Below are 27,733 nucleotides of genomic sequence, written 5' to 3'. Positions count from 1 at the left end.
CACTTAGAGTAAAGAGTCTTGGAGTATTTATTATATTTTTAATAATGATCAAAGTAAGGTTAATATAATCAATTTTATATGCTAGAAGATGAATTCTTTAATATGTGTGAATAACCAAAAAATAAATTAAAGTGGACTAGAGCAAATACTATATAACATGCTACGCCTTACCCCAAAAAAAAACGGTTAAAAAGAAGAGTTAGATCAAAGTATCTTTTCCCAACATTCAAACTTCCATTAACCAAAAAAAATAAAAAAAATAAATCTTATGAATCAATATGTCATGTATTTATTTCTTTAGAAGCGGATTACTTCTTGATTGCGCGTCTCATCTATTATGCTTTTGGTGCTTTCTCGTGTAGTTGTCATTTTATAAAGTTTAGGTAAACAGAGATTTAAGTATAGATAGAACTAGTCTCATTTATCTGGCTAATAAAAAGTGTCAAAGGCCAAACCCTGATAGAAAAAATAGTTTCTCCATAAAAGCACTTTTTTAAAAAGATTTTTTTTGAAAAATATATTTAGAAGTACTTTTAAAAAGTTTTGTCAAACACTAAATATTGCTGGAAAGTGCTTTTTAAATTAAATACTTTTGAGAAAAAATACTTCTCATAATAAAACTTGGCCAAACAGGCTAGTAATCTGAGTCTAAAAGTACCAACATCAGGCAATTCGAAGGAGAATACTGAACGAAATATCTGGGAAGGGGTGAAGAAAGAGGGAAAAAGAGGTAAACGACTGTTTCATTGAAGCTTCAACATGTTACAATCTTACAACATACATACAGCAATATTCACAAAACCACACCTAAATCTCTTACACTACACCATCCAACACAATTCTATCCCCTTGGAAAAATATGCGGGAATGTACAAAGGAGCCAACGTTCTCACTGGTACACTTTCATGACCCCGTATTCTCTATATTTTCTGTATATGTAACATACATGTATTACATGGAACACCAAATAACTTGGAGCATCCAAAACATCAAAGGTGTCAGGCTCTAGCAGTGTGTACACTTTAATTGCTGCTGGCTTCCCCCTCCTTTCTCCTCAGCTTTAACAATCTTTGCCCAGGTTGCTGCTTCATAGAAGCACCTACTAACAATAATCGAGACATAACATAGGCCAATAGTTCTTCATGATGAGAAAATGTAAAATCCAAATGAGCATACTCAAACTCATTATATGACACCTCCACACCAGCATCCTTCATCAGCTTATAATGTTTCCTTACCATGGATGGCCTGATGACCTTGTCCTTCCGCCCAGCAACAAGATCAACAGGAATATCAATAAAGGAATAGTACTCCCCCAAATCTAAAGGCTTAGGGGAACCATAAGCTTCCATGTTTGCAGCTGCACTCCCATAGTCAAACATTATAAACTTCCGAGTGTGCTTGATCTGTGCCAAATGAAGAGCCACACGGAATGAAACAGCTGGCATATCATTCATATTGTAGTGTGGCAACCCTAAGACTCCAACCCAATTTGAACTGTCTCCACCAACCCCATAGCTTATGAGAGTTTGCACAAGGCCTCCAACTGCTGGTAAGTTGTGGAAATCTCGGGCCAACTTGTTAAGCAGCATGCGGAAAAAACGAGTGGGTATATAGAAAGCTGACACAAAGGGGGCAAGTAGAGGAGACAATTGTAGGAATAAGTATTCCATCATTGTGAATACAGGATTGGAATCATGATGAAAGCCAGCAGGTGATAGTAAGATTAATCTTGAAAGTCTATGGGGCTTTTCCTCAATTTGACGCGTTAGGACGTACATTAGAATAGCAGCTCCTCCCAAACTATGGCAAATTGCACAAAGTTTGTAAGGCTGATCATTGTCGCTCTCTTCCTCCACAGCTTTTTGGCTATTTTTCAATTCAGTAACTTTTGTTTTGTGGATCTTCTCTATCATTGCAGGTATATCATGTGTCCCATGCTCATTTATGGAGTACTTCCAGTACCTGCATGAACATCCACATTTAGGAACTAAAGTAACTTGATAGCAAATCAACAATCACCAAACACACAAAATATGAAGAAACTTTTTTTCTCTTCAAAAAGAAGTCTAACGACATTTTAGACATGATGGGAGCTGCATGAAGTAATACACTTACTGGCGTGAGGATATGTTCTTGTCAACATGCTCTCTTGAGACCAATCCACGGAAATTTCCTAGGAAAACATCATACCCTGTAATCAAGAAAGACAAGCTTGAATACTACATGATTATCTCACGAGAGTTTATAGTATATGCACACCAATAAATTAGTTGACACAAAAGCACAAAGGACAAACCTTGATCATAGGCTGCAAATGCTGGGGAACCAACAACTCCGTTCGATACCCAACTATAAGTCAAATCACCAAGTGAGAGATTAAATAGAATGAACAACGATGCAATTGACAGTTAGAACTGATCATCGCCTTAAATCTTAAGGATGCAATTGAAAGTTAGGACTGATCTTCACAGTATTAAGAAAGGAAGGAAAAAATAAGAACTAAAAAATGAAGGACTACTACGTCTCAATGCAACATAGATCAAATGATATCGACAAATAGATGCCTCCTCAATTTGTATGATTTGGCGGGGGACGAGATATAATGCACACAATCCACAAGATCAAAGTGCCAGATATAGTCGATCTCATCCTCGGACGATATAAATTGATAGCCTATACCAGTTCTACACCTTCATCAAAGCCCATATAGAAAATAGACCCTCTCCAGGCAAAAGAGTTACTTGAAAATACTTGGCTTCGCCCAGAAGGTAGTTCAGCTACAGTAGCAAATTATCCTAATCCTGCTTTCAGGATCACTCTGATATTTTGACATTATGAATATGTAAAATTAGAAAAGCAAAATACTGAACTCCCTGCTCAACATTCCATAATCCTAGCCCTTTATCCCAACTCCCTAGTGAACTAATTAGCACATACGCATATCATAGTTTGATCTACTTAGAAACCTGTGAAGGGGAAAAAAGAAAAAAATCCATAGTTGTTCAAGTGTTGCTTAGACAGTCAACTGGCGTAGAACCAATAATTTGGTACTTCCCAAGTCCTTCTATCTGATCTGATCGACCGTCATTTCACCCAAAATATCACGCAGTAGTTACTTATAAGCCTAGCGGATCTCAAAGGACAAACTTGCAATTTATGATGAGACATCAATGTTATCCCAAGTATGCAACAAGTTGAATATGACAAATAAGAAAGGGAAAATGATTTTGAAGAGTTAGAAGAGAAGTTAGGCTCACCCCATGGATGAATCAAAAACCCCATGTTGTAGATAAACAACCTTCCGAGCATCACGTCTGCAAAATTAAGTTTGAAACATCAAGCAATATCTATAAATGGGCATCCACCTTAAAGCTCTGATATAAAGTAGTGATGATGATCAAACAGAAATGCAAACCTTGGAATTCTCTCCAAAAGGAGAATATATCCATCATCAGTAACCACACGAAGAGCTTCATATGGGTATCTACAAAGGAAAGAGTAGCATGCTGAGAATAACTGGGATGCCAATTTTATTTGAAAAGCAAAGCACTGCTTAGTTATGAATACGAAGGGTTTAGAACATGCTTCAACAGTCTAGAGGACAATATCTACGCAAACAACACTGGCTGGTCCAAAGTAAAACTGGGAAGTCAATGATTTTCATTTTCCTGTTTACAGTTGTAATCTCAAAAAAAATTGTAATATAATTCTTGTCCAAAAAGCAGTATGTCCAATCAATTTAGAGGTCATTATAACTTAAAAGTTAGTATTTCAAGAGAAAAAGCATTCTCTACGCTCACTGAATTAGTTACAGCAGACACTAACACTATAGAAGTACAGAGAAGATGCAACTCTTATCCCAGCACTTTACAGACCTTTAACGATTTTGGTGAAATATTTTAGATCCAAACTTTACAAATATATCCTCTTATTAATACGACAAACTTAAGAAATATTTTAAGAAGAATTGGACATGTCCGATCCCTTGAACTGTGTCGGCAAGATTTGTTTTAGGAAAAAGACAAAACTGTGTAGGCCAGATCTTAGAAGAGGTGAAATGCAAGCAAAAACCCTCACCCAAGCTCTGTAATGACATCTTGACATGTCCGAGCATCTGTATTGAGGGAATTAAAGCCTGTCTTCCGTTCTCTAGGAGTAGGATCACTCTCCGCGAGGGTATCCACAGGAACAGAGACACCTGAACCAACAGAGGGAACATCCTCGTGACCGCTGTTATAAGAATAAAACCACTTCACCACTTTCTTCAAGGTGCCTATTGGTGAGAGAAGACAGTGTGCTGCCTTGTCAACAAATTCAAAAACAGCCTCAATGGTGATCTCAATTGCTAAATGGAGATCCTACATATAACAAAATTAGACCAAGTCATATTCATAAGAAGTATAATCGGGTAGAAAACAAAAACAAATAGCATGTACTGTACAGGACAAGGTAGTTTCTAAGAAGACAATTTTTTATTTTCACTTTTCTCCTCCCGAACTCCTTCTATTATTCTTCACTTTTGGTATTGTTTTGGCAGGTAGGACGAGCGAAGAAGAAACAGGAACGGGTGTTGAATAAAAGAATAAACAGAGAGTATTAATTTGTTAGTGGGAAAACCAATTCTGGAGTTAGTTCAGCTGTTTGGTTTCTTCTGGTTGACATAAAAACCAACGAATTACTCAAATCCAACTTTTTTAAGGTTGACCCCAGTGTCAGAAGGCTCCCGCTAAAGTAGGTTCGGGAGAAGACGAGTGTAGGCAGCCTTCCCTCCTTAATGGAGAGGCTGCAAGTTTCAAACCCTAGTTGCCCGTAGAAACACATAGCACTTCTCTGTCACTCCAAGGCCCACCCTTTTAAGGTCCAATTTTCCGTGACATCAAAATGGTAAATAGGAGAAGTTAAAGCTAATTATAGTCGAAATACTTCTTGTTTCACTCTGTTTTCACCTTATATTTTCTAAATTTTGAAACTTCAAATTGCTTTTAATGTAGCCCACACCTGCAGTCTTCCCTTTATTGAATTATAAGCAATGCTTGCCAAGCCATAGTCTAACGAAACAACCACAACAATAGCATGATTCTTTTACAACCTGTATTACTTAAGGTTGAAAGTTGCAACAGTTGTCTTTCCCTTCTTGTATAGCATCAGTCTTTCACCCAGAAACCAAACATCTCACCGATTTCCTCTTGTAGATTGCTTAAAACCGAAAGATTCACCATACAAATCCCCAAACACAAAATGATCAAGACCGAAGCTCATCACCAACCCTTTCTTCACCCACTTTCATGGCTTCTTTCTTTAACCTCATTCTCGATCTGCTACCTAAATAGAGGAGCCTTTTTCGACCACCTCCGCAATCGCAACCAGACTTATCATGGATAAACTTCTCTAACTCTCCCCCCTACCATCAAGGACCAAGAGCATATTTTTGTCTCTTTCCATTTTCAATCTAGATATGTTCTTTGCGGCCCATCACATTTCTTCCTCCGTGTATTTTTTCCTTTTACTTTTGTGATAATATTTTTTTTCAGGAAAAAAAGATATGTCGCGTTGGATCCGAGGCATACCAAAAAAGGGAGGTGAATTATCTCCCTCCCTCACAGTCTCTCTTCAGAATTTGTCTAGGAAATCGTAGATGAAAGAAAGTGAAGGTAGCAGCTAAGCACACTTACATCTTGTGAATGTTGGAATATTTTTGCACACTTCTGGGAGTAGGTTGGAGAGGACAGTTAATAAGTCTTCGTATTCTTTGTTCCTTTTTCCTTCTATCTTTCAATTTGCTACCCTTTCTGTGAATTTGGTTCACCTAATCACCTCTCCTTACAGAGAATAGCAGAAGTGTAAGGTAAATTGGCACGTTCAAATATTGGCCAGACAATGATAACATGAGGAATCACATGGATAACCAATGAGCTGTCAAACCTACTCCCCCCCCCCAAAACACACACACACACACACAATAAAAAAGAAGAAATTAATGGATGAAGAGTAATGTTGTATGAAAATGTCAAACAAACCTCAACAACACCGCGTCTTCTGTCAGTGGCACGCTGGACAACGTGATCCCTTAGTGTCTGTAACCTCTTCCTAGCTTGTACATGAGAAGACTGGAAACTCTCAGATGTCCGAGAGACTCTGCTGCCCGTACCCAAAGCATAGAGATACAAAGGTATGCCCAACATAAATTTAATTGGGAATAGGAGCCATGAAATGATGTATCTGACCCAATGCATCCAGTGCCTGCTCCGCCTTGAAAGACTGCGAGCTCTAGATACCCGAGAACTTTGTGACAGTGGAGATGGAGGACAAATGTTACTATCAGTATATTCATCTTCTGATGATGATGAATAATCTACACTCGAGGATGTATCAGAATCAATAGAAAGTTCATGAATGAACTGGTTAAAAGAAGAGGCACCACTGTGATCACCAAAAAGGTAGATGTTAATACAGCCGCATTATTCAAAAAGTGCTAAGTTCAAAAGCCAAAACAGGGGTAAAATTGGAAAGAAGATAAAAACTCACTTCTCCATCCACTGTGGAAGCCGAGGTCCACGAAATGTTGGACGAAGCTCCCAACCATGTATGCCTTCAAGAATGGTAGATTTCCCCGGCAATATCGTCAATAATAATGCTGACACTCCATTAATCAATCTCACAACATTATTCAGTGACTCATAAGTCACTGTCTTAACTGACCTGAAGAAATGTTGACAAAAAACAGAAACATTAAATACTGCATCAATAACCAAATTTGCTGAAGAAAACAGAGTGAGAGTAACCCTAAGGATTTCAAGCTGAATAAAAATTACAATATATGAATGACATAATACTGCTGAATATGAGCTACTTTTATGATTAATGACTTCTGAGGTCATTCAAATCTATCTGCCAAAAGTAATTGTTCTCACTTGTAAAGCAATGGTAGTGCATTAGGGTATCTATAGATATTGAGCTTATTATGTTGCAGTGCACTCAACCAATGCCCTTAAGGCAATCATCACCAATGAAAAACGAATTTTGCAATAATTTCCCATTTATTCCACTGGAAGGATAGGGGGGATCATAGCTGAATCTATCCACGAAACAACTGTTGTATTGGTTTGACTTCCATGATCCCGCTTCTTGCTACAATATTGCCATTAGTCTGCTACTTGAATGGCATCAAGAGCAAAATACAAGCAGCTAGAGGGTTGTTCATTAAAATAGACATCCTCCCCCTGGATCTCTTCTAGAAGAAGCCACTTAATTGCCGAAGCAGTTACAGGCAAATAATAAATATAGAGGAAACTTTTTTCTCCTTCCAGCTAAGGGAGCAAGAAAATAATCAATCACAGAGTTCCAGATCATAAATACAAGTCCTAGAATGTTGTTAGAAACATTTTTAAGTGTCAACTTAGGAGATATACAGATATCTGCTTTGAATACACCAATACGATCTTCTTGAGTAGAGGTAAGAATCATATCTCGCCTAGCTCTTCCTTTTTCTCTCGATTAATTCTAGTACTTTCATATGCGCTAATAGTATTGAAAGAAATACAAGCCACGTCAAGTTCACTTCTTCGAGATTCAGAGTTTCTGGGAATAGCTTGAGATCAACGTGATATATAGACATAAAGGATAGTCTCCAATCTGCAACATTGTGCTCCCAAATCCGCCCCAATGTTATACCGCAACAACAACTACTGCTATGCCTCAATCACAAACAAGTTGGGGTCGGCTATATGAATCCTCATTTCTTTTTTTACACTCAACTCATATCATCTATCATACCAAAATAAATTAGAAGTGAAAGTAACATTCATTTTTCAATTGCACATTTATCTTAACCTTATACTACCACAAAATCTCAAACCAAAGTACTACAACTCAATATATCGCTGTATTTTTTTATTTTCTTAAGCTCCAAAACAATATTCACATTCTTTTTAAAACTAATTGCGAAGAATCAACACACCACCACTTCACTGTAGAATAATCAATCAATCAAATTCGTCTTAATCCAATATCAGTTGGGATCAACCACATATATCTCCCAAACATCCATTTCATTCCAATTGGAACGAGAATATGCCTGAATACGCATACAGGCATCCATGTAGATGTACATCAATGTAGCTGTATCAGGTGCCTGTGTATTTATACACATAAAGAAGGAGAAATGAAAACTTACTCTTTGGTGACAGCGAGGGTATGGTCAACGAGCCGTTGCATCGGTTGCGATTATATTTGGATTAGATTTGGTAATTACAACAAAGAATCGATACCGATTCAATCGATATAACTCCTGGAAAAAAGTAATCAATCGAAATAACTGTAAAACTATTTCCCAAAATGCTCTGGAGAGAGAGAGAAGGGGTCCAAGTCCGATAAATTGGGATTCCGTAGCTACAACACCGCCTATTCTTGCCGTCCACGGAAGTTATGGTCCCCTTTGCAACGCGGCATTCTATGGTTGGATATAATAATCTCTGTCGCTTTCGAAGTTCCTCCCGAGTGACGTGTCACCGACTCCCCGTATGTGTTTATATCCATTCGTGATATGCAAATAGGTAACAAGTTGCAAATATTTCCTCATATTGCAAATGCAGCCCCTGAGTTAGTTCGGAATGACGAGTGCCCTACCTTAATAAGTAAGTAGTATAATATAGTATTTAAGTTATTTAATAATAATATATTAACAAAATATTCTTTTAAGAAAAAGGGAAAACTAATTTGAGGTGTCTTCTTTAAAGTTGAGTTTAGTAACTACTGTTATAAAATAAAGATTATAAAGTAAATAAACTGAAGACAAGTATATAGAGATTGATATATTATTCAACTTCAAACTTATGTACATAATGAACTGAAAACTCCTCTATTTATAGAAGAAAGAAAGCATCTGCGAGGTTTTTCTTGAGCTGCTTGTAAACTGCCTGCAGGCTACATGAGCTGCTTGCAACCTACCTGTTTAATAAGAAGTTGCTGCAAATCATCGCATTGAGTTGCTTACAACCTGCCTGCATCAGCTGCTTGTAGATAAACTTCAATGGAGTACCAAATGGATAATCTTCTTCAGGAAGATTATCTATAACGGAGTAATAAATGGACATCCACAATATAATTATTTTCATAACACTCTCCCTTGGATGTTCATTAAAAGATATTGTCTCGTTAAAACCTTACTAGGAAAAACCTAGTTGGAAAATTCTAGTGAAGGAAAAAGAGTACACATATTTCGTAATATGTATTTCTAGCTGCCTCATTAAAAACCTTACAAGAAAAACTTCATGGGAAAAACTTTAGTAAGGGAAAAAGAGTACAACGTGTATTTCACTCCCCCTAATGAAAACCTTATTTCAAATATTTGAGTCTTCGCATTTCAATTTTGTATACCATCTTCTCAAAAGTTGAAGTTGGCAAAGATTTAGTGAACAAATCTGCTGGATTGTCATCTGAACGGATTTGTTGCACATCGATGTCACCATTTTTCTGAAGATCATGTGTGTAGAATAATTTTGGTCAAATGTGCTTCGTTCTATCTCCTTTTATAAATCCTCCCTTTAATTGGGTTATGCATGCAGCATTGTCTTCGTATAAAATTGTGGATCTTTTATCACATTCCAAATCACATTTTTCTTGAATAAAATGAATCACTGATCTCAACCATACGCATTCCCTACTTGCTTCATGAATAGCTATTATCTCAGCATGATTTGAAAAGGTGGAAACAATAGATTGCTTTGTGGGGCACAATGATATGACATTAACTCCACATATAAACACGTACCCGGTTTGAGATCGAGATTTATGGGAATCAGATAAATAACATGCATCTGCATAACCAACAATATTTGCACTATCTTTGTTAGCATAAAACAAACTCATGTCAAGAGTTTCTTTTAAATATCGCAAAATATGCTTAATCTCATTCCAATATCCCCATATAGGAGAAGAGCTATATCTTGCTAGTAAATTAACAGAAAATGATATGTGAGGCCTTGTAGCATTAGCAAGATACATAAGTGCACCAATTGCACTGAGATAGGGTATTTCAGGACCAAAGAGTTCATCATCCTCTTTTGGAGGTCGGAACGGATCCTTATTCACTTCAAGTGATCGAACACCCATTGGTGTACTTAATGGGTGTGCTTTGTCCATGTAAAAGCATTTAAATACCCTTTATGTATAGGCAAATTGATGGATAAAGATCTCGTCTGCTAAATATTTCATTTGCTGACCAAGAAAAAAAATTATTTTTCCAAGATCTTTCATCTCAAATTCTTTCTTAAGATATTCAATTGCCTTTTGGAGCTCTTCTGGAGTTCCAACAAGATTTATGTCATCAACATAAACAGCAAGTATAACAAATTCTGATGTCATTTTCTTTATAAAAATACATGGACAAATAACATCATTTATGTAACCTTCTTCCAGCAAATATTCACTGAGGCGATTATATTACATGCGCCTAGATTGATTTTAAACCATACAGAGATCTTTGTAATTTGATCGAGTGCATTTATCGAGACTTTGAATTATATGCTTCAAACATTTTAAATCCTTCAGGATCTTCATATAGATTTAATCAAATGAGTCATATAGGTTACAACTTGCACTTAAATGACATGATATCTTCATGTGTCTGGACTACAGGTCCGATCCTCACAATCTTTTACAATATTGTGCACCATATTGTATCAAATATATCGTCGACGATAATTTTGTATCGGTTCGCAAGCGACATAACTTGTTGAGATCTCATCACTTTCTTTATTTTCAGATACCTGAACTTCTTCTGGAGTTTTATGAAATATTACGTCGTGGGCTCTTCTAGAGCTTATTTCCTCCTTATTATGATCATTTGCTCCTATCCTTTTCAAGGATTGTTACATTTGGAACCGATTGGTCTACCACGCTTCATGCTTACAGTAAACTCTATCTTTCAGGGACTTTAATTTTAATATGAACATTTGCGGCTGAAATATGATATTTTATTTTGGATCAACAAATGCTTCTGGCATTTGACTTGAATTATCTTCTAAGTGAGGATCATATTAATGATAATTTGATTCATATAACATATTTTTCAGTTGTTTATTCCATCCCCCAAATGTTAGAAAAACTAACATATATCCCCATCTTCTTTGGGAAACCTATCTTTGTGCAATGTGGTAGAGAAATTAATCATATACCACATATCAAAAGTTATTAGATAGTAAAATATTTGGTTTCGGATCCTAAACCAATTGTGAGGGAAGGACTTATTATATATTGTTGGTCTGATGCATACAAGTGCTGCTGTATGCAATTTAGAAAATCTTAGACCAACACAGGAAGCTTTGTTCTCATAAGAAATAATTTAGCCATTAACAGAAGACATTCAATGCTAAACCAACTTGAATATACCAGCATTATCAAGATGAATTGTCTTGATTAAATATTCTGGAAATTATGCTTTTAATTGAGAAAAGCAATTTCAAATGCCAAAGTGTAGGTTGACAATAAACACACATGTAACCATCTCATATATGCATCTATAAGTGGTTCATATAATAGGTGAATATGCCCACATTCACCTTTTATATATTCCAAAATTTAGGGGTCTTAGTCCCAACTTTAGTTGGTATAATCAATTTATTACGAGAACAAGCAGCACAAGAGAATTTTTGAAGAATCTTCTAGTTCTTCAATTTATGTTTATCATAATTCTCAATTAGCTCATCATATTTAAACCAGATGGCAAATGAAAACTTATAGTTTATCATGGCACGTGCTATCTTTTAGTAAACTTCTGTTTTACTATGACATAAACTTTTGCATTAGTAAACTTCTGATTTACTGTGGCTACTTTTGTACCAGCAAATTTCTGTTTTACTGTAGCTATTTTTGCCGCAATAAAACTTCTGATTTACTGTAACTGCTTTTGCATTAGTAAACTTCTGATTTACTTTGATACATGATGTAGTACAAATTGAAGAATAAGGTGGGTAACTTCTCACATACATATTATTTTACCCCCTATGATTATGGAAACATGAAGATTTTCAATCTTCTAGTCATTTGTAGTCTCATTATGATGGTCATTTGTATTAGTAAACTTCAAGTTTACTACAATATATGTTTTGATCATTATCATATAATATGAATGACTATTTGTATATAAGCTCTTAAAGAGCCTTCATTTATTATCCACAATCTAATATTTATCGGACATTACTAGTGTCGTGCGTCTTCTAGACAAACGGTTAGCTCTTCATGAGCTTTTGATAAATTTTGTACTACCAAATATTGCTCAGACACTTCTGGTGTCATGAGAGAAAATCATAATCAAATGAACAATATAAATACAATTCTAAATTTATAAATGACGAAAATTAAGAATTTTAATATTTTTACCACTACATAATATTTTCCTGCTTTAGAAGAAAATTTTAATTATTTACTACTTCAGGAGAAATTTAAAATATGAAATATTGAGAATATATTCTCTCGATAGTATTACCTCTTTTGGAGGCGAATCATAATATATTTACATCAAGAACGCGTTCACATTTAATATTGTCATATTCACTTCAGGAAATTGATTAATATTATCAAAAGTTCTCTTCTTTTAGGAGATAGAACATAATTATCTGAACGTGCATAATCACATCAAATTGTGATGCTTCGAACCTCTTTTAAGATATTTGCTACTTTAGAAGCAAATCGAGGTATGCATATAATATAGAGAATTTTCTCTAACTTATCTTCATTGTAACCATAGCAAGCGTAAATTATCACTTCTGATGGTCATAGGCATATAACACTTCTGGTGGTTAACAAAATTTAGTTACAATGAGATATATGAAACATAGCCGTTTCTGGTGGCCGCACTCTACTGGAGTTCAAGTGAACCATGAAGTTAAGTCATAACGAGACTTAGGAAATATTACCATTGTTGGTAATTATATATTTCTCATAAAATCTGTTGGAGTTTAGATGGATCTAACATTGTTATTCACCTTTCAATACTTCACTAAACGATCAAGGAGGAAAATAAGTACAAAAATAGCAATTGTATAAGTATATATAGTCCCCGACCGTTTGCCACATAAACTACTGGTGTAGTCTCGCGACCATATAATAGCTTAAGTAAAATCAATTTTTCTTTCCAATTTTGCGAGACCGCATCCAAGTAAAATGACATCTGCATCATTAGTTGGCTAAAAAGACGTGATAAACATGCATGATAAACATATATTTAGAAAAAGAAACTTCGTACCTTGGAGTATTTGCTCGAGATGTCAGAGTCTCGTGCTGATAACGTGTTATAAAATAAAGACTATAAAGTAAATAGACTTAAGACAAGTATAGAGAGAGATTGATATATTATTCAACTTCAAACTGATGTACATAATGAACTGAAAACTTCTCTATTTATAGAATAAATGAAGCATCTGCGAGGTTTTTCTTGAGCTGCTTGTAAACTGTCCGCATGAGCTGCTTGCAACCTACATGTTTAATAAGAAGCTGTTGCAAATCATCTCATTGAGTTGCTTGCAACGTGCCTGCATCAGCTGCTTGTAGATAAACTTCAATAGAGTACCAAATGGATAATGTTCTTAGAAAAATTATCTATAGCGGAGTAATAAATGGATATCCACGATATAATTATTTTCATACCAACTACCAACTTTTTTGAAGTTTTGAAGTTTGATTTTGCCCTTGGCTGGCTTTAAAGCATAAGTCTCATCTATATGAATGAAAGCTTTCTCTAGCGGCCAATTAAATTTTACAAAAAAAAAAAAAGGCAATTAGGCTTTCGTCTTAACCACCTCTCTGTCAATTATTCTTCATTCACCCCTTTCTAACCAACTTCTAAAAGCTTTTCCTTTCGATTGAGTTTAGTGCTTGTAGTAGAAGAAATAAAAAATGCAACTTCAATTTATTGAATATGCAATATAATGTACTTACAAATAAAATTTTCATGTAACCACTGGTATTGTCGAGTGAGATTGCTATCCTTAAAGATAACTCTCCGAAAACGGCTTACCTAAACTTACTTATTTTATATTATTCATAAAATTCTCTTGCATGATTTCACTCTTTTAGACTGTAATTCTACATTGCTACAACAAGTGCACCCACGGAAAAGAGACAGAGCTAAACTTAGAATGAGAGTAAATGGTTTTTAGCCACGAAATATCAAATTCATATGTCCAAACCATGAGTCCCCATTACGTATGGTCCAGCAAGTTTTTGTGGGTAGTATGGAAACAAATTGATTTAACTGATAATTTAGTCAACAGCTAATAGCACATGGAATCTGCTCAATGCAATCACAAATTTTGTCGTCATCTGACTCTCAACTTGATACAGGTAATTCTTTTCTTTTCTTCCTTTTTGATAACTCTGTTTGACAATGCTAATGCAACATCACTACCAACAGATGTCACTTTTAACTGATAGCAACGTCTTCAGTTGCTTCTTTCTTTCCTTCCAAGAAAGCAAACTCAGAAACCAAAGCCAAATGATCACTACCCAATTTCTGCATGTCCCAGAAGTTCAAGTTAAAACTGGCTTGAAAAAGATGTTAAACGCAGACACATCATACACAAAGAATATATCAAATATAATAAGATCTAGGAAGTGCTTTTTACCAAACACAAAGAAAATGGCACAGAAATTGCAATTTACTTCCAGTACCTTTTCCAGCATACCAAACAAAATTTAATGCTTCAGTATAGAGCAAAGATGTTGTGACGAGATTTGGGAACCAAAGGACTTGCTATGATTTCTTGATGGATATCGATTCCAAACGTGCAATCGAGCAACATATTATTTTATAAGGTAAAGCAAACAAATCCAAATTCTAGCACAATACTTCATGTTTTGACAACCTTTTAATTTCATGTCTTTGGCCAAATCTAATGCATCCTTGTTAACAGCATCAGGTTTCTAAGTGAGAAACATAATACCTTGAAGGGAAGACCGCCTGTTTTCTTCAAGACATTAATTGGTAAAGTATCTAAAACTTTTGTGGGTGCAAGACCATCAGAATACCTGCATGTGGTGGATTTTACTATTAGCGCTTACTCCCGTTAATCAAGTTAGCAGAAAAATATTAGTAGTTGTAATCAACAGCATTAGTACCACAAATAATCAACAGTTCCCAGAAACTTCGAGTGATAAGATGTGGCTAATGGTTCACCACTGTTATCCCTTGTTGTTAGAGATCCCTAAGAAAAAGGAAGAGGTAGCATTCTGTCGAAGAGGAATACACAAGGGAATAAATGTCAACTGTTGGTAGGAAGCTACACGCTGTACCTTCACCATTGCATATGAACTGTTTAGCTTCAAAGGGTGCAAAGCTATGGGGGATTTAGGGGCGCCAATTGCAACATTCATCTCCTCTTCGCTCCAGCTAGAATTCAAGAATCTGAAGTCAATTGCATGCACACAGCAAATTTCTCAATCAGAATTACATGATAATACAAAGAATTTAGTTTTATCTCACTAGTAAACGAATTGACATCCAGTAATCTCAAATATCAACGGATTAGGAATCCAACACACTCGAGAATTTATGAAGGGCAGTAATAATCGAACCCAAATAAATTAAGCAACAACCAAAATAAATAGTTAGAGGAGTTATTTGTAAGTCTTTTTTTTTTTCCAAAATTATTTCTAAGCCTTATGTAAATGGCTAGTTTACTTGCATATCTCCATTTCTGTTCTACTCCGTAAATGTAACAAGGTCTTATGCCCAAATAAATTTGGTTTCTGAAGTTTGATATATACCAAGTATCAAGAGTTTGACCATATACCACACTATAGTGAAATTGAGAAATGAGAATGAGGATATGGAGAAGACGTCGCTGTTATTAGAAAATAAGTACCACATTTCTTTCTCATAAAATACAGTCTGAAGCAACTGATGGTCTCCCTTTAGGTTATATGAATCCTGCTATGTACACTCTAGCTATTGGAATTTATAGGAGCGCATAGACTTTCGAAAGACATAATAAGTACTGATAGATCTTAGCTTCACCTGTCCATTAGAACAAACAAAATCCCCCTTTCTCTTCTAAGACCAAGAACTTGAGAGGGATGGCATTGTCTCTGACCAGATAACTCTCTTCGGTTATGTAGCATGAGATTGAGCTGCAATATCAAAAAGAAATCCTCTGAGAACAAACAACTCCGCCAAAAAGCATGCAGTTTATATGACTTAAGAAGTACTTAGTATTGCATAAAAGGATGCTGAATTGGGGTCTGCATATTACCTCAGATGATGACAAGAATTTGTAGATTGGACTCTGTCAAAAGAGATAAACAAATAAGAATTGTCCCAGCAAGTTAGTTTTGAAGATAAATTTCAGTGATCCACACCTGGGGAGTGCTGTTATAATCACCTGCAAGCACAATAGGCGCACCGTCCCACTTTTCTGAAAGTATGTGAGCCCTTGATGAAAGAAAGCGAATCTGAAAGGAAAAATATTCAGCAAAAAGTAACAGCATGGAGACAATAAAGGAAAATTGAAATCATTTGTACCACACTTCAATATATTGACAGTTGGGGAACTTAAAAAGTTTGTCTAAACTTAAGCATGCTACCAGAAGAGGAAAAACATGCATTTTGTAGCAAGAACTAGAATCTGATTACCACAATGTTGCACACATATTTTATCATGGTGCATGAACAAAGGTTAATAAAATATCTTTCTTTACAAAGAGAGACTGTTCAGATGTCAAGTGGTATGCTGATGGAAACAGGATTGAAGTCCAAATGAATAAGAGACACTCTACCCATGTGCCTAAGCAGTAAGAGCTGTGGAAAACAACTATTTGACAAGTTGATTTTTCCATTTATATTTCACTTGAATTTTCTAATAACCAGATAGGATGCACTCTTCCAGTTTGAGACAATTTGAAAGCCATTTGATCCAGAAACCTCCAGCAACAAATTTCAATATGCAAACAGAAGACAAATTTAATTTCCGATCAAACAAAATTTACAAAAAATAAAAGGAATTACTATATGTGCATGGAAATATGCATTTTCAAATAATTCTAGTGTTTATAGTTATAACAATCAGTGGCAAATGTAATTTGCATTACTAAACCATGCATCAGAACAAGCAGTTTAGGCTTAAAACACCAAGAGAGATTTCCATCCCTTGTAAATGCTAATGTTCTTTGTCTAACAATTATACCTTGTCAAGGTAAATTGCCATGTAAGCTCAGTTGCCAATCAAATATTAAAATGCAAAAAATAGAGAGTTAACTCAGAATGCAGGATATTACTTGACCAAGCTTAACATCTCCACGGCTTGGATTATATAGCACATGAATATTCCCAACTACTAGCCTCCTTGACTGGGCTTCACGCATCTGTCTGTACCAGATGAAGTTAGACATACAAAATCGAAAGAGATATGATTAAATAATAATGAAACTAAGAAAAAACGGTGATCCAGACAAATCATCCTGGTACATGAAATCAGAAGAAACATCCAGTTCAGAATAGTAGAGACATGCATACAGAGATAAGTTAAATCAAATGCTCCAGATTTTAACTACCAGCATAGTTCTAATTGGTACAAAAGCTTGACCTACTAGAAGTGATCTGCACTACTAAGCAAGCAGGAAGTCTTGGATAAGAGGTCTTAAGCCACTAGCCATCACATATGCATTTTCCACAGAACGTGAAATCTGATGAAGATTAACCACCGAGTACTAGTTAATTGCTTATATTTAGGTTGTCGTCCAGTTTATCTCATGTTTTTAGTTTGGTTATCTTTGTCTTATATCTCCTTTACATATTTGAATCCCATCTTACTGATTGTCCGAATTTTGAGCATTCTTTCATCACTCTCACTTGTCACATTTACAGGCTATATGAAATTACAGTAGTTAAACGAAAATTGAAATTTACAACTGCTACCTTAAAAACAGAGAGCTGGGCGACATTATCCCGGAGACCATACTGCCTATATTCAATGCTTTCACCCTCTAACAACTGAAACCTGACATGAGCAAGTATCAGTCCAAACAAGCAAAATGATCTAGGTACTAACTGTGAGGTACAATCTTTACTTATAGCACTTACTTATCAGGTTTCCAAAACATAGCACAGCCATCAACAGAACCGCCAGTGCGCCTCTACCATGGTCAAAGTAACACAATTTAATATTTTCCAACAGCAAGTTTTATAATGAATGATAATACAATTTTCCACTTATTTTAATTTGGAGGGAGGCAGGCGGGTTTAGAGTGAAGTAACCTTATAGGAGCCGAGATATCCAGCTTTCTCCAAAACGTTTAGTAGATCATAATACTTGTCCACCTCCTAATCAATCACATTAATAAAATTCTTCAATCACTTTCACATCCAAAACATGGACATATTTAAATATATTAATATGCAAGAGGCAATTGTAATTACTTGTAGGCAAATTATATCAGGATTTAATCCGAGGAGTTCTTCACAAATAACTCTTTTGCGATGGTCCCAATCTAAGTAATTCGAAGGAACATTTCTGTAGAGATCTCCGTGTTTGGAAACATTCCTATCTCCCAATATGTTATACGAAACAACGGTAAACCTTTCTGCTGCACCAAATTCCATACACTAAATTAAACTTAAGCATTAACAAAAAATACAAGCAACATGCAGTTAGTTGACCAAAGGGACTGACCTTGAGGCGGGACAGTGGAAGAAGCATCTCCTTCCACCCAATGGCGGACAATGTCCGGTGCTAGACTAAGCTGTCTGCGACGTTCAGGGTTGTACCACCGCCGGCTGTAGGAAGCCGTCGGCGAAGAGGTGTAATTACGAGGGAACTTAATATAGCATAAGTTGAATATAGGCCGCAAGCTGCGAGTGGCGGCGTTGCTGATTAGCCTGGGCTTGGTTAGCCACGGGGAACCGGCTCTGCAGCAGCCCATAGGAAAGGAAAGAGCGTAACTTTGAATCGACCGGTAAAGCCGAGGACTGTGAGTGGTTAAGCGCCACAGTGACCAAAGGTCGTTATGAGACCACGCATCAACTGGCGCCTTCTCTTTTTTCTTTTTCCCTTTTTCATGTTCTAACGTAAAGCAAGCTTTTTTATTGGAGAAAAATTATTAATATTATGCCCTTTAATAAATGTGTGATTATTTTATCACTTAGTTCTGATAATTGATCAATATAGTACTCCCTCCGTTGAATTTGTTTGAGTGAGCACGGAGTTTAAGAAAAAATAAAAGATTTTTGGAATTTATGGTCCTAAACAATTCAAAAAGGGATCCAGAGTATTTGTGTGGTTATAAAAGCTTCTCCATTAAGGGTAGAATTGTAAGTTTAAGTAAAATTATTTTCAAATTTAGAAAGGGAAAAATTGTTTCCAAATTTAGAAAAGGGTCATTCTTTTTGGAGCAGACCAAAAAGTAAATAGGTTCACATAAACTGAAACGAATGTAGTGGTATTTATAACTTATAAGGCTAGCATTCTAGCCTTTCGCCAATCTAAGTGGGCGTTTGGACATAAGGATAGTAAAATTTCGAAAAAGTAAAAAAAAAAAATCAAATAAAAATTATATTTGAAAATTAGAGTTGTGCTTGGACATGAATACAACTTTGAGCTAATTTTGAATTTTTATGAGTGATCTAAAGTGAAAATTTTGAAAAGTAACTTTTTTGGAATTTTTCGAAAATTGAAAAATTCCAAAATTGATTTAAAAAAAAAGTGAAATTTTTTCGAAAAAAATTATAAAAAAAATATATATGGCCAAACGGGCCCTAAGTTCTATGGTGATTTACTCCTTTCGTGTTATTTTATATAGTTTTATCATTGGATATGAGATTTGTATTGTTTTGAATTATTTATTACATTTATTTTAGTATAAATATATTAAAATAATGATTAAAAAGTTAATCTGATGAAAGTATGAGTAGTAAGAACCACAAGGTCTCAAGTTTAAATTTCAGCGAAGAAAAATATATTAGGTAATTCCTTTCCATATGTCCAAACCTTAGTGGACAGAGTTACTTGCTATCTGTTGCTAAAGGGAGGTAGCAAGTATCCTATGAAATTAGTCGACGTGCGGGCAAATTGGCCGAACACTATAATTATCAAAAAGATTACAAGTTAAATAAATGAAGTACTTGTATAATTATCTCAAACAATTTGGATGTTCTAAAGAACAAAAATGTGACATATGTGCTACAAAGGGTTAGAATTAGGGGTGCCAATGGTTCAGTTCTGCTGGTTATTTTATAAAATTTGTACCATGCCAATTTTTTTATTATTCTAATATGTATAATCAAAACAAGACTTTTCGAAACCGTCCCAATCATATCGGTTTCTCTTCGGTATCAGTACGATTCGGTTAATTTTCGGTATTTGTTTTTTCAAATGTCATGTAAAAGTCACTAGTACAAGTAAAATGTAATAATATACATACTTTTATAGGACTTAACAAAACTCTATAGATATTTTTAATGTTGAAAGGGTGATGCATTAAGAAAACATGAAAGATGGCCAGAGTATAGATCCATCAACTATTATATACTAGCGAAAAAGAAACTAAGCAAAGATAAAGAAAATATAAATTAAACGAGTGGAAAGATATTAACCAAGTTGAGACTCAAGAATAAAGTGTATAGAAGATTAAATATTCAAAAAGATAAATCCAAATCATACGAGAGGAAACATATTCAATATATTATACTTTTTTGGTAATAACTGTGAATATTACCATTTACAAACCACATTAACACATACACCTAAAGAGCACCCAAGCACCAGCTACGCACTACTGACAACAGTAGGTCTCGCAGTCTAATTACAAATTTGTTCAATGAAATCTTAGCACATCCTAGTTCGTTTTCCCTTCTATACATTTGAATCATCTCTATAACTATACTCTTTATTTATTGTATTACAAAATCCTTACTAACTTTCTGTTTTCTAAAGAAAAATAAGTTCATACTCTGCCATATATGCCATCACTTCCTTCCCGAATTTACTCCATCTTCTGCGCTTGATGTTCAACGCTTGATGTTCAACGATGTGGTCATGATATCATGCTGTGTAACATGTTCTCCTGTCCATTCCTTCACTCCTTCCCACACCTTTTTTGCCCATATACACTGTAAAAGCAAGTGTTGTACATCTTCAAGACTATTCAACTCACATAATCCACATGCTCCATCTCTACATGGAATTCCCATGCCAATGATTCTATCCTTTGTTAATAGCTTCTTCTGCATTGCCAGCCATAGTATAAACCTGTTCTTGGGTTGCATAATTCTGTTCCAAATCAAATCAGCAACATTCCACTTTAGGCTTTCTCCTACTAGTTAGTTATACCCTGTTGAGACCGAGTACCTCCCACTACTTGTGAGGCAATAGCTGTCATTACTGTACCACCCCTTTATTAGTTGCTTGATACCGTGTAGCTTCCTCTAATACCAGCTACTATCATGTGTTGGTTGATGTGTGCAAAAAATCATCATTTGCTCTCATATAGATGCCATGTACCCATTTCACCCATAGTAGTTCATTCTTGTTAATAAGTAACCATACTAACTTTCCAATATAAGCTATATTCCACAGTTTGCAGTTCTTGATATTCAACCCACCTTGGTGCTTAGGTCGACACACTTTCTCCCATGCTACTAAAGGTATCCTTTTCTTCTCTGTAGTGCTTCCCCATAAGAAGTACCTACATTTCTTAACTACTTCCTTTAGCACACTTTGTGAGAGGGTGAACACTGCCCCCAAAAAATTATGCAGTGAAAATTGGAAAGACACAACCACCTGTAGCCTCCCTGCATAAGACATGTGCCTATTTGATATTGTGGTCAGCTTCTCAGTGATCTTCACACATAGTTGGTGACAATCCATTTACTCCCCCTCTATGGTAATAAGGTAAGACCAAGATATCTCATAGGAAATGTGCCGCTCGAGTAGCCTATGATGTCCAAAAGTTTTTGTTTTAATTCATCATCCACCCCTACAAACTTTTCTGTATTTGCCTCCAGACCTATGGTCTCTGAGAAGTGCTTAAGTGCTTCCATTATTCTCATTACCGCTGCTTCATTCCCTTTACAAAACAACATTAGATCATCTGCAAATGTCAGGTGAGTAAGTTGTTGTTCCTTGCATATTGAGTGGTATCTAAAATCTGGCAGCTGGCTCGTCCTCTTTAGAATCCTAGAAAGATATTCCATCACCATAACAAAGAGCAAGGGGGATATTGGATCCCCTTATCTTAGACCTCTCTTCCCTTCAAAATAACCATACCCCTCTTCATTAACCTTTACTCGGAACTTTGTCGTTGTTACACATGCCATGACCAACTGAGTAAACTTTGGAGGAAAGCCATATCCCTTTAACATTTCTTCAATGAACTCCCATTCTATCATATCATACGCCTTCCTTAAATCAATCTTCATTAGACATCTAGGGATAGTTTTCCTATTTTAGTGTCTTAGTAAATCACTACACATAAGAACATTATGAACTAAAGACCTTCCCTTCACAAATGCTGCTTGATTTTCACTTACTATAGTAGGAAGCACCTCGGTAAGACTGTTGCACATAACATTCGATATACACTTGTAGAGCACATTACAACAAGAAATAGGTTGAAATTAGCTAGATTTTGTTAGATTAGTCACCTTAGGTATCAAATTTATCTTAGTAGCATTAAGCTGATTAAGCATTTATCCATTGCTGGAGAATTCTATCACAACATCAGTGATATCTTTGCCAACCACTTTCCATGCATCTCTATAGAACCCTACACCATACCCATCTGGCCCAGGACTCTTATTGACATTGATACTAAACATTGCTTTCTTGATCTCTTGTGCAGTTACACCCTTTATCAAACCTAATTGCTGTTGTAAAGACAATACATGTCCTTATTTTAAGAACCCATGACATGCCTTTCCCCTAGTCCCTCCATTAGAACCTAATAGTTTCTTATAGTAGCTGACAAACACATCAACAATCTTCTCAGGATTTGTTTGTAGTTAATTCAACTCATCATTAATTTGAGTCACTGATTGTACTAATCTTCTCTGTTTAATAATGGAGAAGAAGTACTTGGTATTATCATCCCGAAGTCTAATCCATGTGGCCTTACTTCTCTGCATCAAGAAATTTTCAGCCATAAGTGATGACTCCATGAACTTATCCCTTGCATATTTCTCTTGCTGCTGAAGATTTTGATCTAGTGGTGTTTGTTGTAGCATAGCTTGCAATTTATACACTTCCTCCCTATCTTTATTAGCTTCATTTATTACATAGCTAAAGTTTCTCTTGTGTAATATTCTGAGTTTCTGTTTCAAAGCTTTTAACCTTTTTACTACCTGATATATCTTACACCCTTCCACTTGCATTGCCCACCCCTCTGCAACAATGTGTAGGAAATCTGGGTGTTTACTCCACATATTGCAGTATCTGAAAGCTTTCCCCTTCTTTTCCTGTGTCTGGATCATCTCTACCACAAATGGACAATGGTCACTGACCCCTTCTGGAAGTGCGTGAGTCTTATATTGTTGCATTGTATCTATCCATTCCCCATTAACAAATACCCAATCTATTTTTTAGCAGATTCTATTAGCCCCCTGCTTGTTATTCCATGAGTACTTGTATCTATTGCTAGGTAACTCCATAAGTATGCATTTATCTATACATTCTTGAAAGTCCACCACCTCACTAAGTGTTACTTCGTTCCCTCCAATTCTATTTTCCTGTTGAAGTACTGCATTGAAGTCTCCCATGAGTATCCATAGAAGCTGACATCCTAAACTTATCTGGTGAACATACTCCCACAATGCTCTCCTCTCATATCTGAGATTATGTGCATACACAAATGTGACCATGAATGTGATTTGCATAGGGATATACTTTACTTCGCAAGGTATTGACTGTGCAGTCTCATTAATGATCCTCACCTCATACCATTCTGGTTTTCATACTACCACAATTCTACCATTGTAGTGTGAAATATGATTGCTATAATATTGCTACCCTACAAACATAGAATTTATAATATTCTCCATCTTATTACTTTTTATTCTAGTTTCTAGTAACCTAACTAATCCAACATTCTGATCAGTGTAGAAGAGTTTGACCTCTTTCTACTTACTGAGGCCACTGAGGCCTCTTGTATTCCAACTCAATAGTTTAACCATCCCCTATAGGGAAGATGGTACCACTCCCTCATTTCCCTAATCCATTATTAGTACTTGTCTCTGCCTTGTCCTTCTTGAGGTTTTGGAATGTATTAGCCACATGCACCACTGAATGTGACTAATTGACTGATTTATGAGGTTGCACCCTTCCCTGATGTCCCCTCCAAGGATTCTGCCTTTGCCATCTCCCATGCATTTCCTCCATCCCTATTTCTTTTCTCCCCTTATCCTCATGTGTTTTTACTATATTCACCTCATTGTCAGCATTCTGTTGAATCACCTTTTTTGGTTGCTTGCTTCCTGTTTCTTGGCTTCTATTGTTGCCTTGTTTTTCCTGCAGATATCTTATGTATGCCCATATTTGTTACAGCTAGAGCATATAGAAGGCCTCCACTCATATGTTACTCTTTGTTCAATCACAAAACCTTTCTCATTTCTAAAGTAAATCAGCTCTGGTAATTTTTCCCCAACTCTCACTTCAACTAACAATTTTGCAAAGTTCAATTCAAATTTCTTTTCAGTATTATTGTCCACCATGAGAGGTTTCCCTATTAAGCTACCAATTTTGCTTTGCACTCCAGTACTTAAAATCCAACCCCGACAATTTGACCCAAATAGGAACTGAAAATAGTTCCTCGCGAGTAAATTCCATGTCTGCATTCCAAGCCTTCACAATAAATGGTTTGTTATCAAAATGATATATTACTCCTTGAATGACTTCATTCTTTCCCTCTTCATTCTCAAATCTGACCAGGACTATACCATTCTTCATCATTACTATTTTGTTAATTCCCAACTTCCCCCAATTTCTTTGTATGTAACCATTTAGGACTGCAAATGGAGGGTGTGCTCCTAATAAATAGCACACTATAGCATTACTCCAGTACTCGATCTATGTAACAATATCGTCATCTTCAATTTCCACTGTCTTTTGTTCCCCCATAGTAGTAGGGTTAACGAACTCAAGCTTAAAGCCATCATTCATTATTTTTAATATATCAAAATTATCCTAAACGGATGCCCTAGATTCAGATACCTTACCTGCGCTCTTCTCAGCAAGTTCAACCTCGTTTGCCCATGATTGTTTCCCCCCTGTAACCACAGTTTTTATTGCTTCAATCCAATTTTCCACTCGCTCCTTCATTGGTGTACTACTTTGAATTTGTGAGCTCATTTTGTGCCCTCTCCATCGGAAATACCTCCTCTTGTCTCTCGTATCACCAATTCAGTTAAATTTCATTGAAATTTCGTCGGAATAACTTCTTTATCGCTGGTTGTTCCAACCATTGTTTCATTGAGCTTAGGACTGGAAACTTCAAGAATCCTTTTCCCATGGTGTCACGACCCCAAATTCGTCGTGATGGTACCTAGTCTCTAAAACTAGGTAAGCCTAACAATAACAACAACAACCTAGTAAAATCCCACTAATGGGGTCTGGGGAGGGTAGTGTGTACGCAGATCTTACCCCTACCCCGAAGGAGTAGAGAGGTTGTTTCCGAAAGACCCTCGGCTAAAAAAAAGAAGACAAAAGGGACAAAAAGGGATACAATATTAGTATCACAACAACAATCATAGGAAAAATAGGAACACCATGAAATCCAGAAGAAATATGCAAAGTAAAGGGAGACAATATTAGTAAATATTAGTATCACCACAACAGTCATAAGAAAAATAGGAACCTCATAAAATCTAGAAGAAAGATGTAAAGCAAAAGCGATAGCTAGTAAATAGGACCTGCACTGAAAAGAAAAATAGTAAGCCACAACATTCCCACTAGTTATCATAAACCTACATGGCTAGTCCCACCATGTTACGAAGTAAGGCACGACTCAACTACCTCCTAACGTACAACCCTAATACTCGACCTCCACATCTTCCTATCAAGTGTCATGTCCTCGGAAATCTGGAGCCTCGCCATATCCTGCCTGATCACCTCTCCCCAATACTTCTTAGGCCACCCTTTACCTCTTCTCATGCCCTCTGTAACCAACTGCTCACACCTCCGTACCAGAACATCTGGGCTTCTCCTCTGAACATGTCCGAACCATCTAAGCCTCGCTTCCCGCATCTTGTCATCAATGGGAGCCACATGCACCTTCTCCCGAATATCATAATTCCTAATCTTATCTATCTTAGTGTGCCCGCACATCCACCGCAACATCCTCATCTCTGCTACTTTGATCTTCTGGATATGTGAGTTCTTAACAGGCCAACACTCAGCCCCATACATCATGGCCGGTCTAACCACCACTTTATAAAACTTACCTTTGAGTATCGGTGGCACTCTCTTGTCATACAGGACTCCAGATGCTAACCTCCACTTCATCCATCCTACCCCAATACGGTGTGTGACATCCTCGTCCATCTCCCCTCCCCCCTGGATAACCGAACCAAGGTACTTGATGCTGCCTCTACTCGGGATGACCTGCGAATCAAGCCTCACATCCACGCCCACTTCCCATGGCTCAGCGCTGAACTTGCACTCCAGGTATTCCGTCTTCGTCCTTCTCAGCTTGAAACCCTTAGACTCAAGAGCCTGTCTCCAAACCTCCAGCCTCTCGTTAACACCGGCTCGCGACTCATCAATCAAAACTATGTCATCGGCGAATAGCATGCACCATGGCACATCCCCTTGCATATGGTGTGTTAACGCGTCCATCACTAGGGCGAATAAGAACGGACTGAGCGCAGAACCTTGGTGTAGCCCCATTACAACCGGAAAATGCTCAGAGTCGCCTCCTACTGTCCTAACCCTAGTCTTAGCCCCATCATACATGTCCTTAATCGCCATAATGTATGGAACCGACGCACCTTTTGCCTCCAGGCATCTCCAGAGAATTTCTCTAGGAACCTTGTCATATGCTTTCTCTAGGTTAATAAAAACCATGTGCAGATCCTCTTCCTCTCTTTGTATAGTTCCACCAACCTTCTAACAAGGTGTATAGCTTCTGTAGTAGAATGACCCGGCATGAATCCGAACTGGTTGTCGGATACAAACACCGTCATCCTCACCCTCGCTTCAACCACCCTCTGCCACACTTTCATGGTATGACTCAGTAATTTGATACCCCTATAATTGTTATAACTCTGGATATCACCTTTGTTCTTATACAATGGAACCACCGTACTCTACCTCCACTCATCCGGCATCATTTTCCCCTTAAAAATAATATTAAATAACCTAATCAACCACTCCAAACCTTCTCTCCCCACACACTTCCAAAATTCCACCAGAATCTCATCTGGCCCGGTCGCTCTGCCCCTACTCATCTTACGCATAGCTCCCACGACCTCCTCAACCTCGATACGCCTGCAGTACCCAAAGTCACGGTGACTCTCGGAATGCTCCAATTCGCCTAGCACAATATCCCGATCCCCTTCTTCATTCCAGAAGTTTACGAAAGTAAGTCTGCCATCTCCTCTTAATCTGGGCATCTTCCATCAATACTCAACCATCTTCGTCCTTGATGCATCTCACTTGCTCCAAATCCCGAGCCTTCCTCTCTCTCAACTTGGCCAACCGGAATAACTTATTCTCCCCACCTTTTCCCCCCAATTTCTCGTACATACGACCTT

General features: G+C 36.7%; 5 protein-coding genes across 11 annotated transcripts; all 5 read right to left on the bottom strand.

Annotated features, from left to right (window-relative positions):
- Nucleotides 1–726: 726 nt before the first annotated feature.
- On the bottom strand, nucleotides 727–8,504 carry LOC104091457 (uncharacterized). 2 transcript variants are annotated; one of them, XM_009596792.4, is made up of 9 exons: nucleotides 8,177–8,501; nucleotides 6,529–6,702; nucleotides 6,021–6,423; nucleotides 4,081–4,361; nucleotides 3,419–3,487; nucleotides 3,261–3,317; nucleotides 2,300–2,352; nucleotides 2,119–2,194; nucleotides 727–1,965 (listed from the first exon to the last, which is right to left on the bottom strand). In XM_009596792.4, the coding sequence occupies exons 1-9, from the start codon at nucleotides 8,215–8,217 to the stop codon at nucleotides 1,023–1,025; spliced, it is 2,097 nt and encodes a 698-aa protein (XP_009595087.1). In that variant the 5' UTR covers nucleotides 8,218–8,501; the 3' UTR covers nucleotides 727–1,022. The 2 variants fall into 2 exon arrangements, with proteins under 2 accessions (XP_009595087.1, XP_070053836.1); XM_070197735.1 differs by lacking the exon at nucleotides 2,300–2,352 and having other exon boundaries at nucleotides 4,081–4,201; nucleotides 8,177–8,504.
- On the bottom strand, nucleotides 8,275–10,113 carry LOC138908588 (secreted RxLR effector protein 161-like). Its single transcript, XM_070199265.1, has 3 exons — nucleotides 9,666–10,113; nucleotides 8,950–9,055; nucleotides 8,275–8,290 (listed from the first exon to the last, which is right to left on the bottom strand). The coding sequence occupies exons 1-3, from the start codon at nucleotides 10,111–10,113 to the stop codon at nucleotides 8,275–8,277; spliced, it is 570 nt and encodes a 189-aa protein (XP_070055366.1).
- Nucleotides 10,114–14,128: 4,015 nt separating this feature from the next.
- Nucleotides 14,129–27,047, bottom strand: LOC104091458 (carbon catabolite repressor protein 4 homolog 3). Of its 6 annotated transcripts, none has more exons than XM_009596795.4 (14): nucleotides 18,666–27,047; nucleotides 18,413–18,579; nucleotides 18,251–18,316; nucleotides 18,077–18,129; nucleotides 17,912–17,993; nucleotides 17,272–17,358; nucleotides 16,357–16,449; nucleotides 16,251–16,283; nucleotides 16,016–16,128; nucleotides 15,292–15,403; nucleotides 15,118–15,203; nucleotides 14,943–15,027; nucleotides 14,625–14,670; nucleotides 14,129–14,512 (listed from the first exon to the last, which is right to left on the bottom strand). In XM_009596795.4, exons 1-14 carry the CDS (start codon nucleotides 18,913–18,915, stop codon nucleotides 14,502–14,504), a joined length of 1,284 nt encoding a protein of 427 aa, XP_009595090.1. In that variant the 5' UTR covers nucleotides 18,916–27,047; the 3' UTR covers nucleotides 14,129–14,501. The 6 variants fall into 6 exon arrangements, with proteins under 6 accessions (XP_009595090.1, XP_070053835.1, XP_070053834.1 ...); XM_070197734.1 differs by having other exon boundaries at nucleotides 15,292–15,388; XM_070197733.1 differs by having other exon boundaries at nucleotides 18,413–18,576; nucleotides 18,666–19,559.
- Nucleotides 21,869–22,408, bottom strand: LOC138908587 (uncharacterized). Its single transcript, XM_070199264.1, has 2 exons — nucleotides 22,257–22,408; nucleotides 21,869–22,166 (listed from the first exon to the last, which is right to left on the bottom strand). Exons 1-2 carry the CDS (start codon nucleotides 22,406–22,408, stop codon nucleotides 21,869–21,871), a joined length of 450 nt encoding a protein of 149 aa, XP_070055365.1.
- On the bottom strand, nucleotides 22,679–23,524 carry LOC104091459 (uncharacterized). The gene is made up of 2 exons (XM_009596797.1): nucleotides 23,021–23,524; nucleotides 22,679–22,855 (listed from the first exon to the last, which is right to left on the bottom strand). Exons 1-2 carry the CDS (start codon nucleotides 23,522–23,524, stop codon nucleotides 22,679–22,681), a joined length of 681 nt encoding a protein of 226 aa, XP_009595092.1.
- Nucleotides 27,048–27,733: the final 686 nt, after the last annotated feature.

The sequence above is a fragment of the Nicotiana tomentosiformis genome, chromosome 3, assembly GCF_000390325.3.
Source record: "Nicotiana tomentosiformis chromosome 3, ASM39032v3, whole genome shotgun sequence".
In the NCBI taxonomy this organism is placed as follows: Eukaryota; Viridiplantae; Streptophyta; class Magnoliopsida; order Solanales; family Solanaceae; genus Nicotiana; species Nicotiana tomentosiformis.
This window is presented reverse-complemented; position numbering and strand designations above follow the sequence as displayed.

What these genes read in the sequence shown, in the direction of transcription:
- LOC104091457 (XM_009596792.4), bottom strand. Translation starts at nt 8,217, where the DNA reads ATGCAACGGCTCGTTGACCATACCCTCGCTGTCACCAAAGA. An exon ending in ACCCTCGCTGTCACCAAAGA is followed by an intron (nt 6,703 to 8,176) that starts GTAAGTTTTCAT and finishes ACATTTCTTCAG; the next exon opens with GTCAGTTAAGACAGTGACTT. An exon ending in GTTTTTGATTCATCCATGGG is followed by an intron (nt 2,353 to 3,260) that starts GTGAGCCTAACT and finishes TTTGACTTATAG; the next exon opens with TTGGGTATCGAACGGAGTTG.
- LOC138908588 (XM_070199265.1), bottom strand. Translation starts at nt 10,113, where the DNA reads ATGGGTGTTCGATCACTTGAAGTGAATAAGGATCCGTTCCGACCTCCA. An exon ending in AATAGCTATTCATGAAGCAA is followed by an intron (nt 9,056 to 9,665) that starts GTAGGGAATGCG and finishes ATCTTCCTGAAG; the next exon opens with AAGATTATCCATTTGGTACT.
- LOC104091458 (XM_009596793.4), bottom strand. Translation starts at nt 18,915, where the DNA reads ATGGGCTGCTGCAGAGCCGGTTCCCCGTGGCTAACCAAGCCCAGGCTA. An exon ending in GAGATGTTAAGCTTGGTCAA is followed by an intron (nt 16,450 to 17,271) that starts GTAATATCCTGC and finishes TTTTCCTTTCAG; the next exon opens with ATTCGCTTTCTTTCATCAAG. An exon ending in GTTCATATGCAATGGTGAAG is followed by an intron (nt 15,204 to 15,291) that starts GTACAGCGTGTA and finishes CCTTTTTCTTAG; the next exon opens with GGATCTCTAACAACAAGGGA.
- LOC138908587 (XM_070199264.1), bottom strand. Translation starts at nt 22,408, where the DNA reads ATGAAGATTGATTTAAGGAAGGCGTATGATATGATAGAATGGGAGTTC. An exon ending in GTAAAGGTTAATGAAGAGGG is followed by an intron (nt 22,167 to 22,256) that starts GTATGGTTATTT and finishes ATATCTTTCTAG; the next exon opens with GATTCTAAAGAGGACGAGCC.
- LOC104091459 (XM_009596797.1), bottom strand. Translation starts at nt 23,524, where the DNA reads ATGCAACAATATAAGACTCACGCACTTCCAGAAGGGGTCAGTGACCAT. An exon ending in AGAGAAGATTAGTACAATCA is followed by an intron (nt 22,856 to 23,020) that starts GTGACTCAAATT and finishes TCTTTACAACAG; the next exon opens with CAATTAGGTTTGATAAAGGG.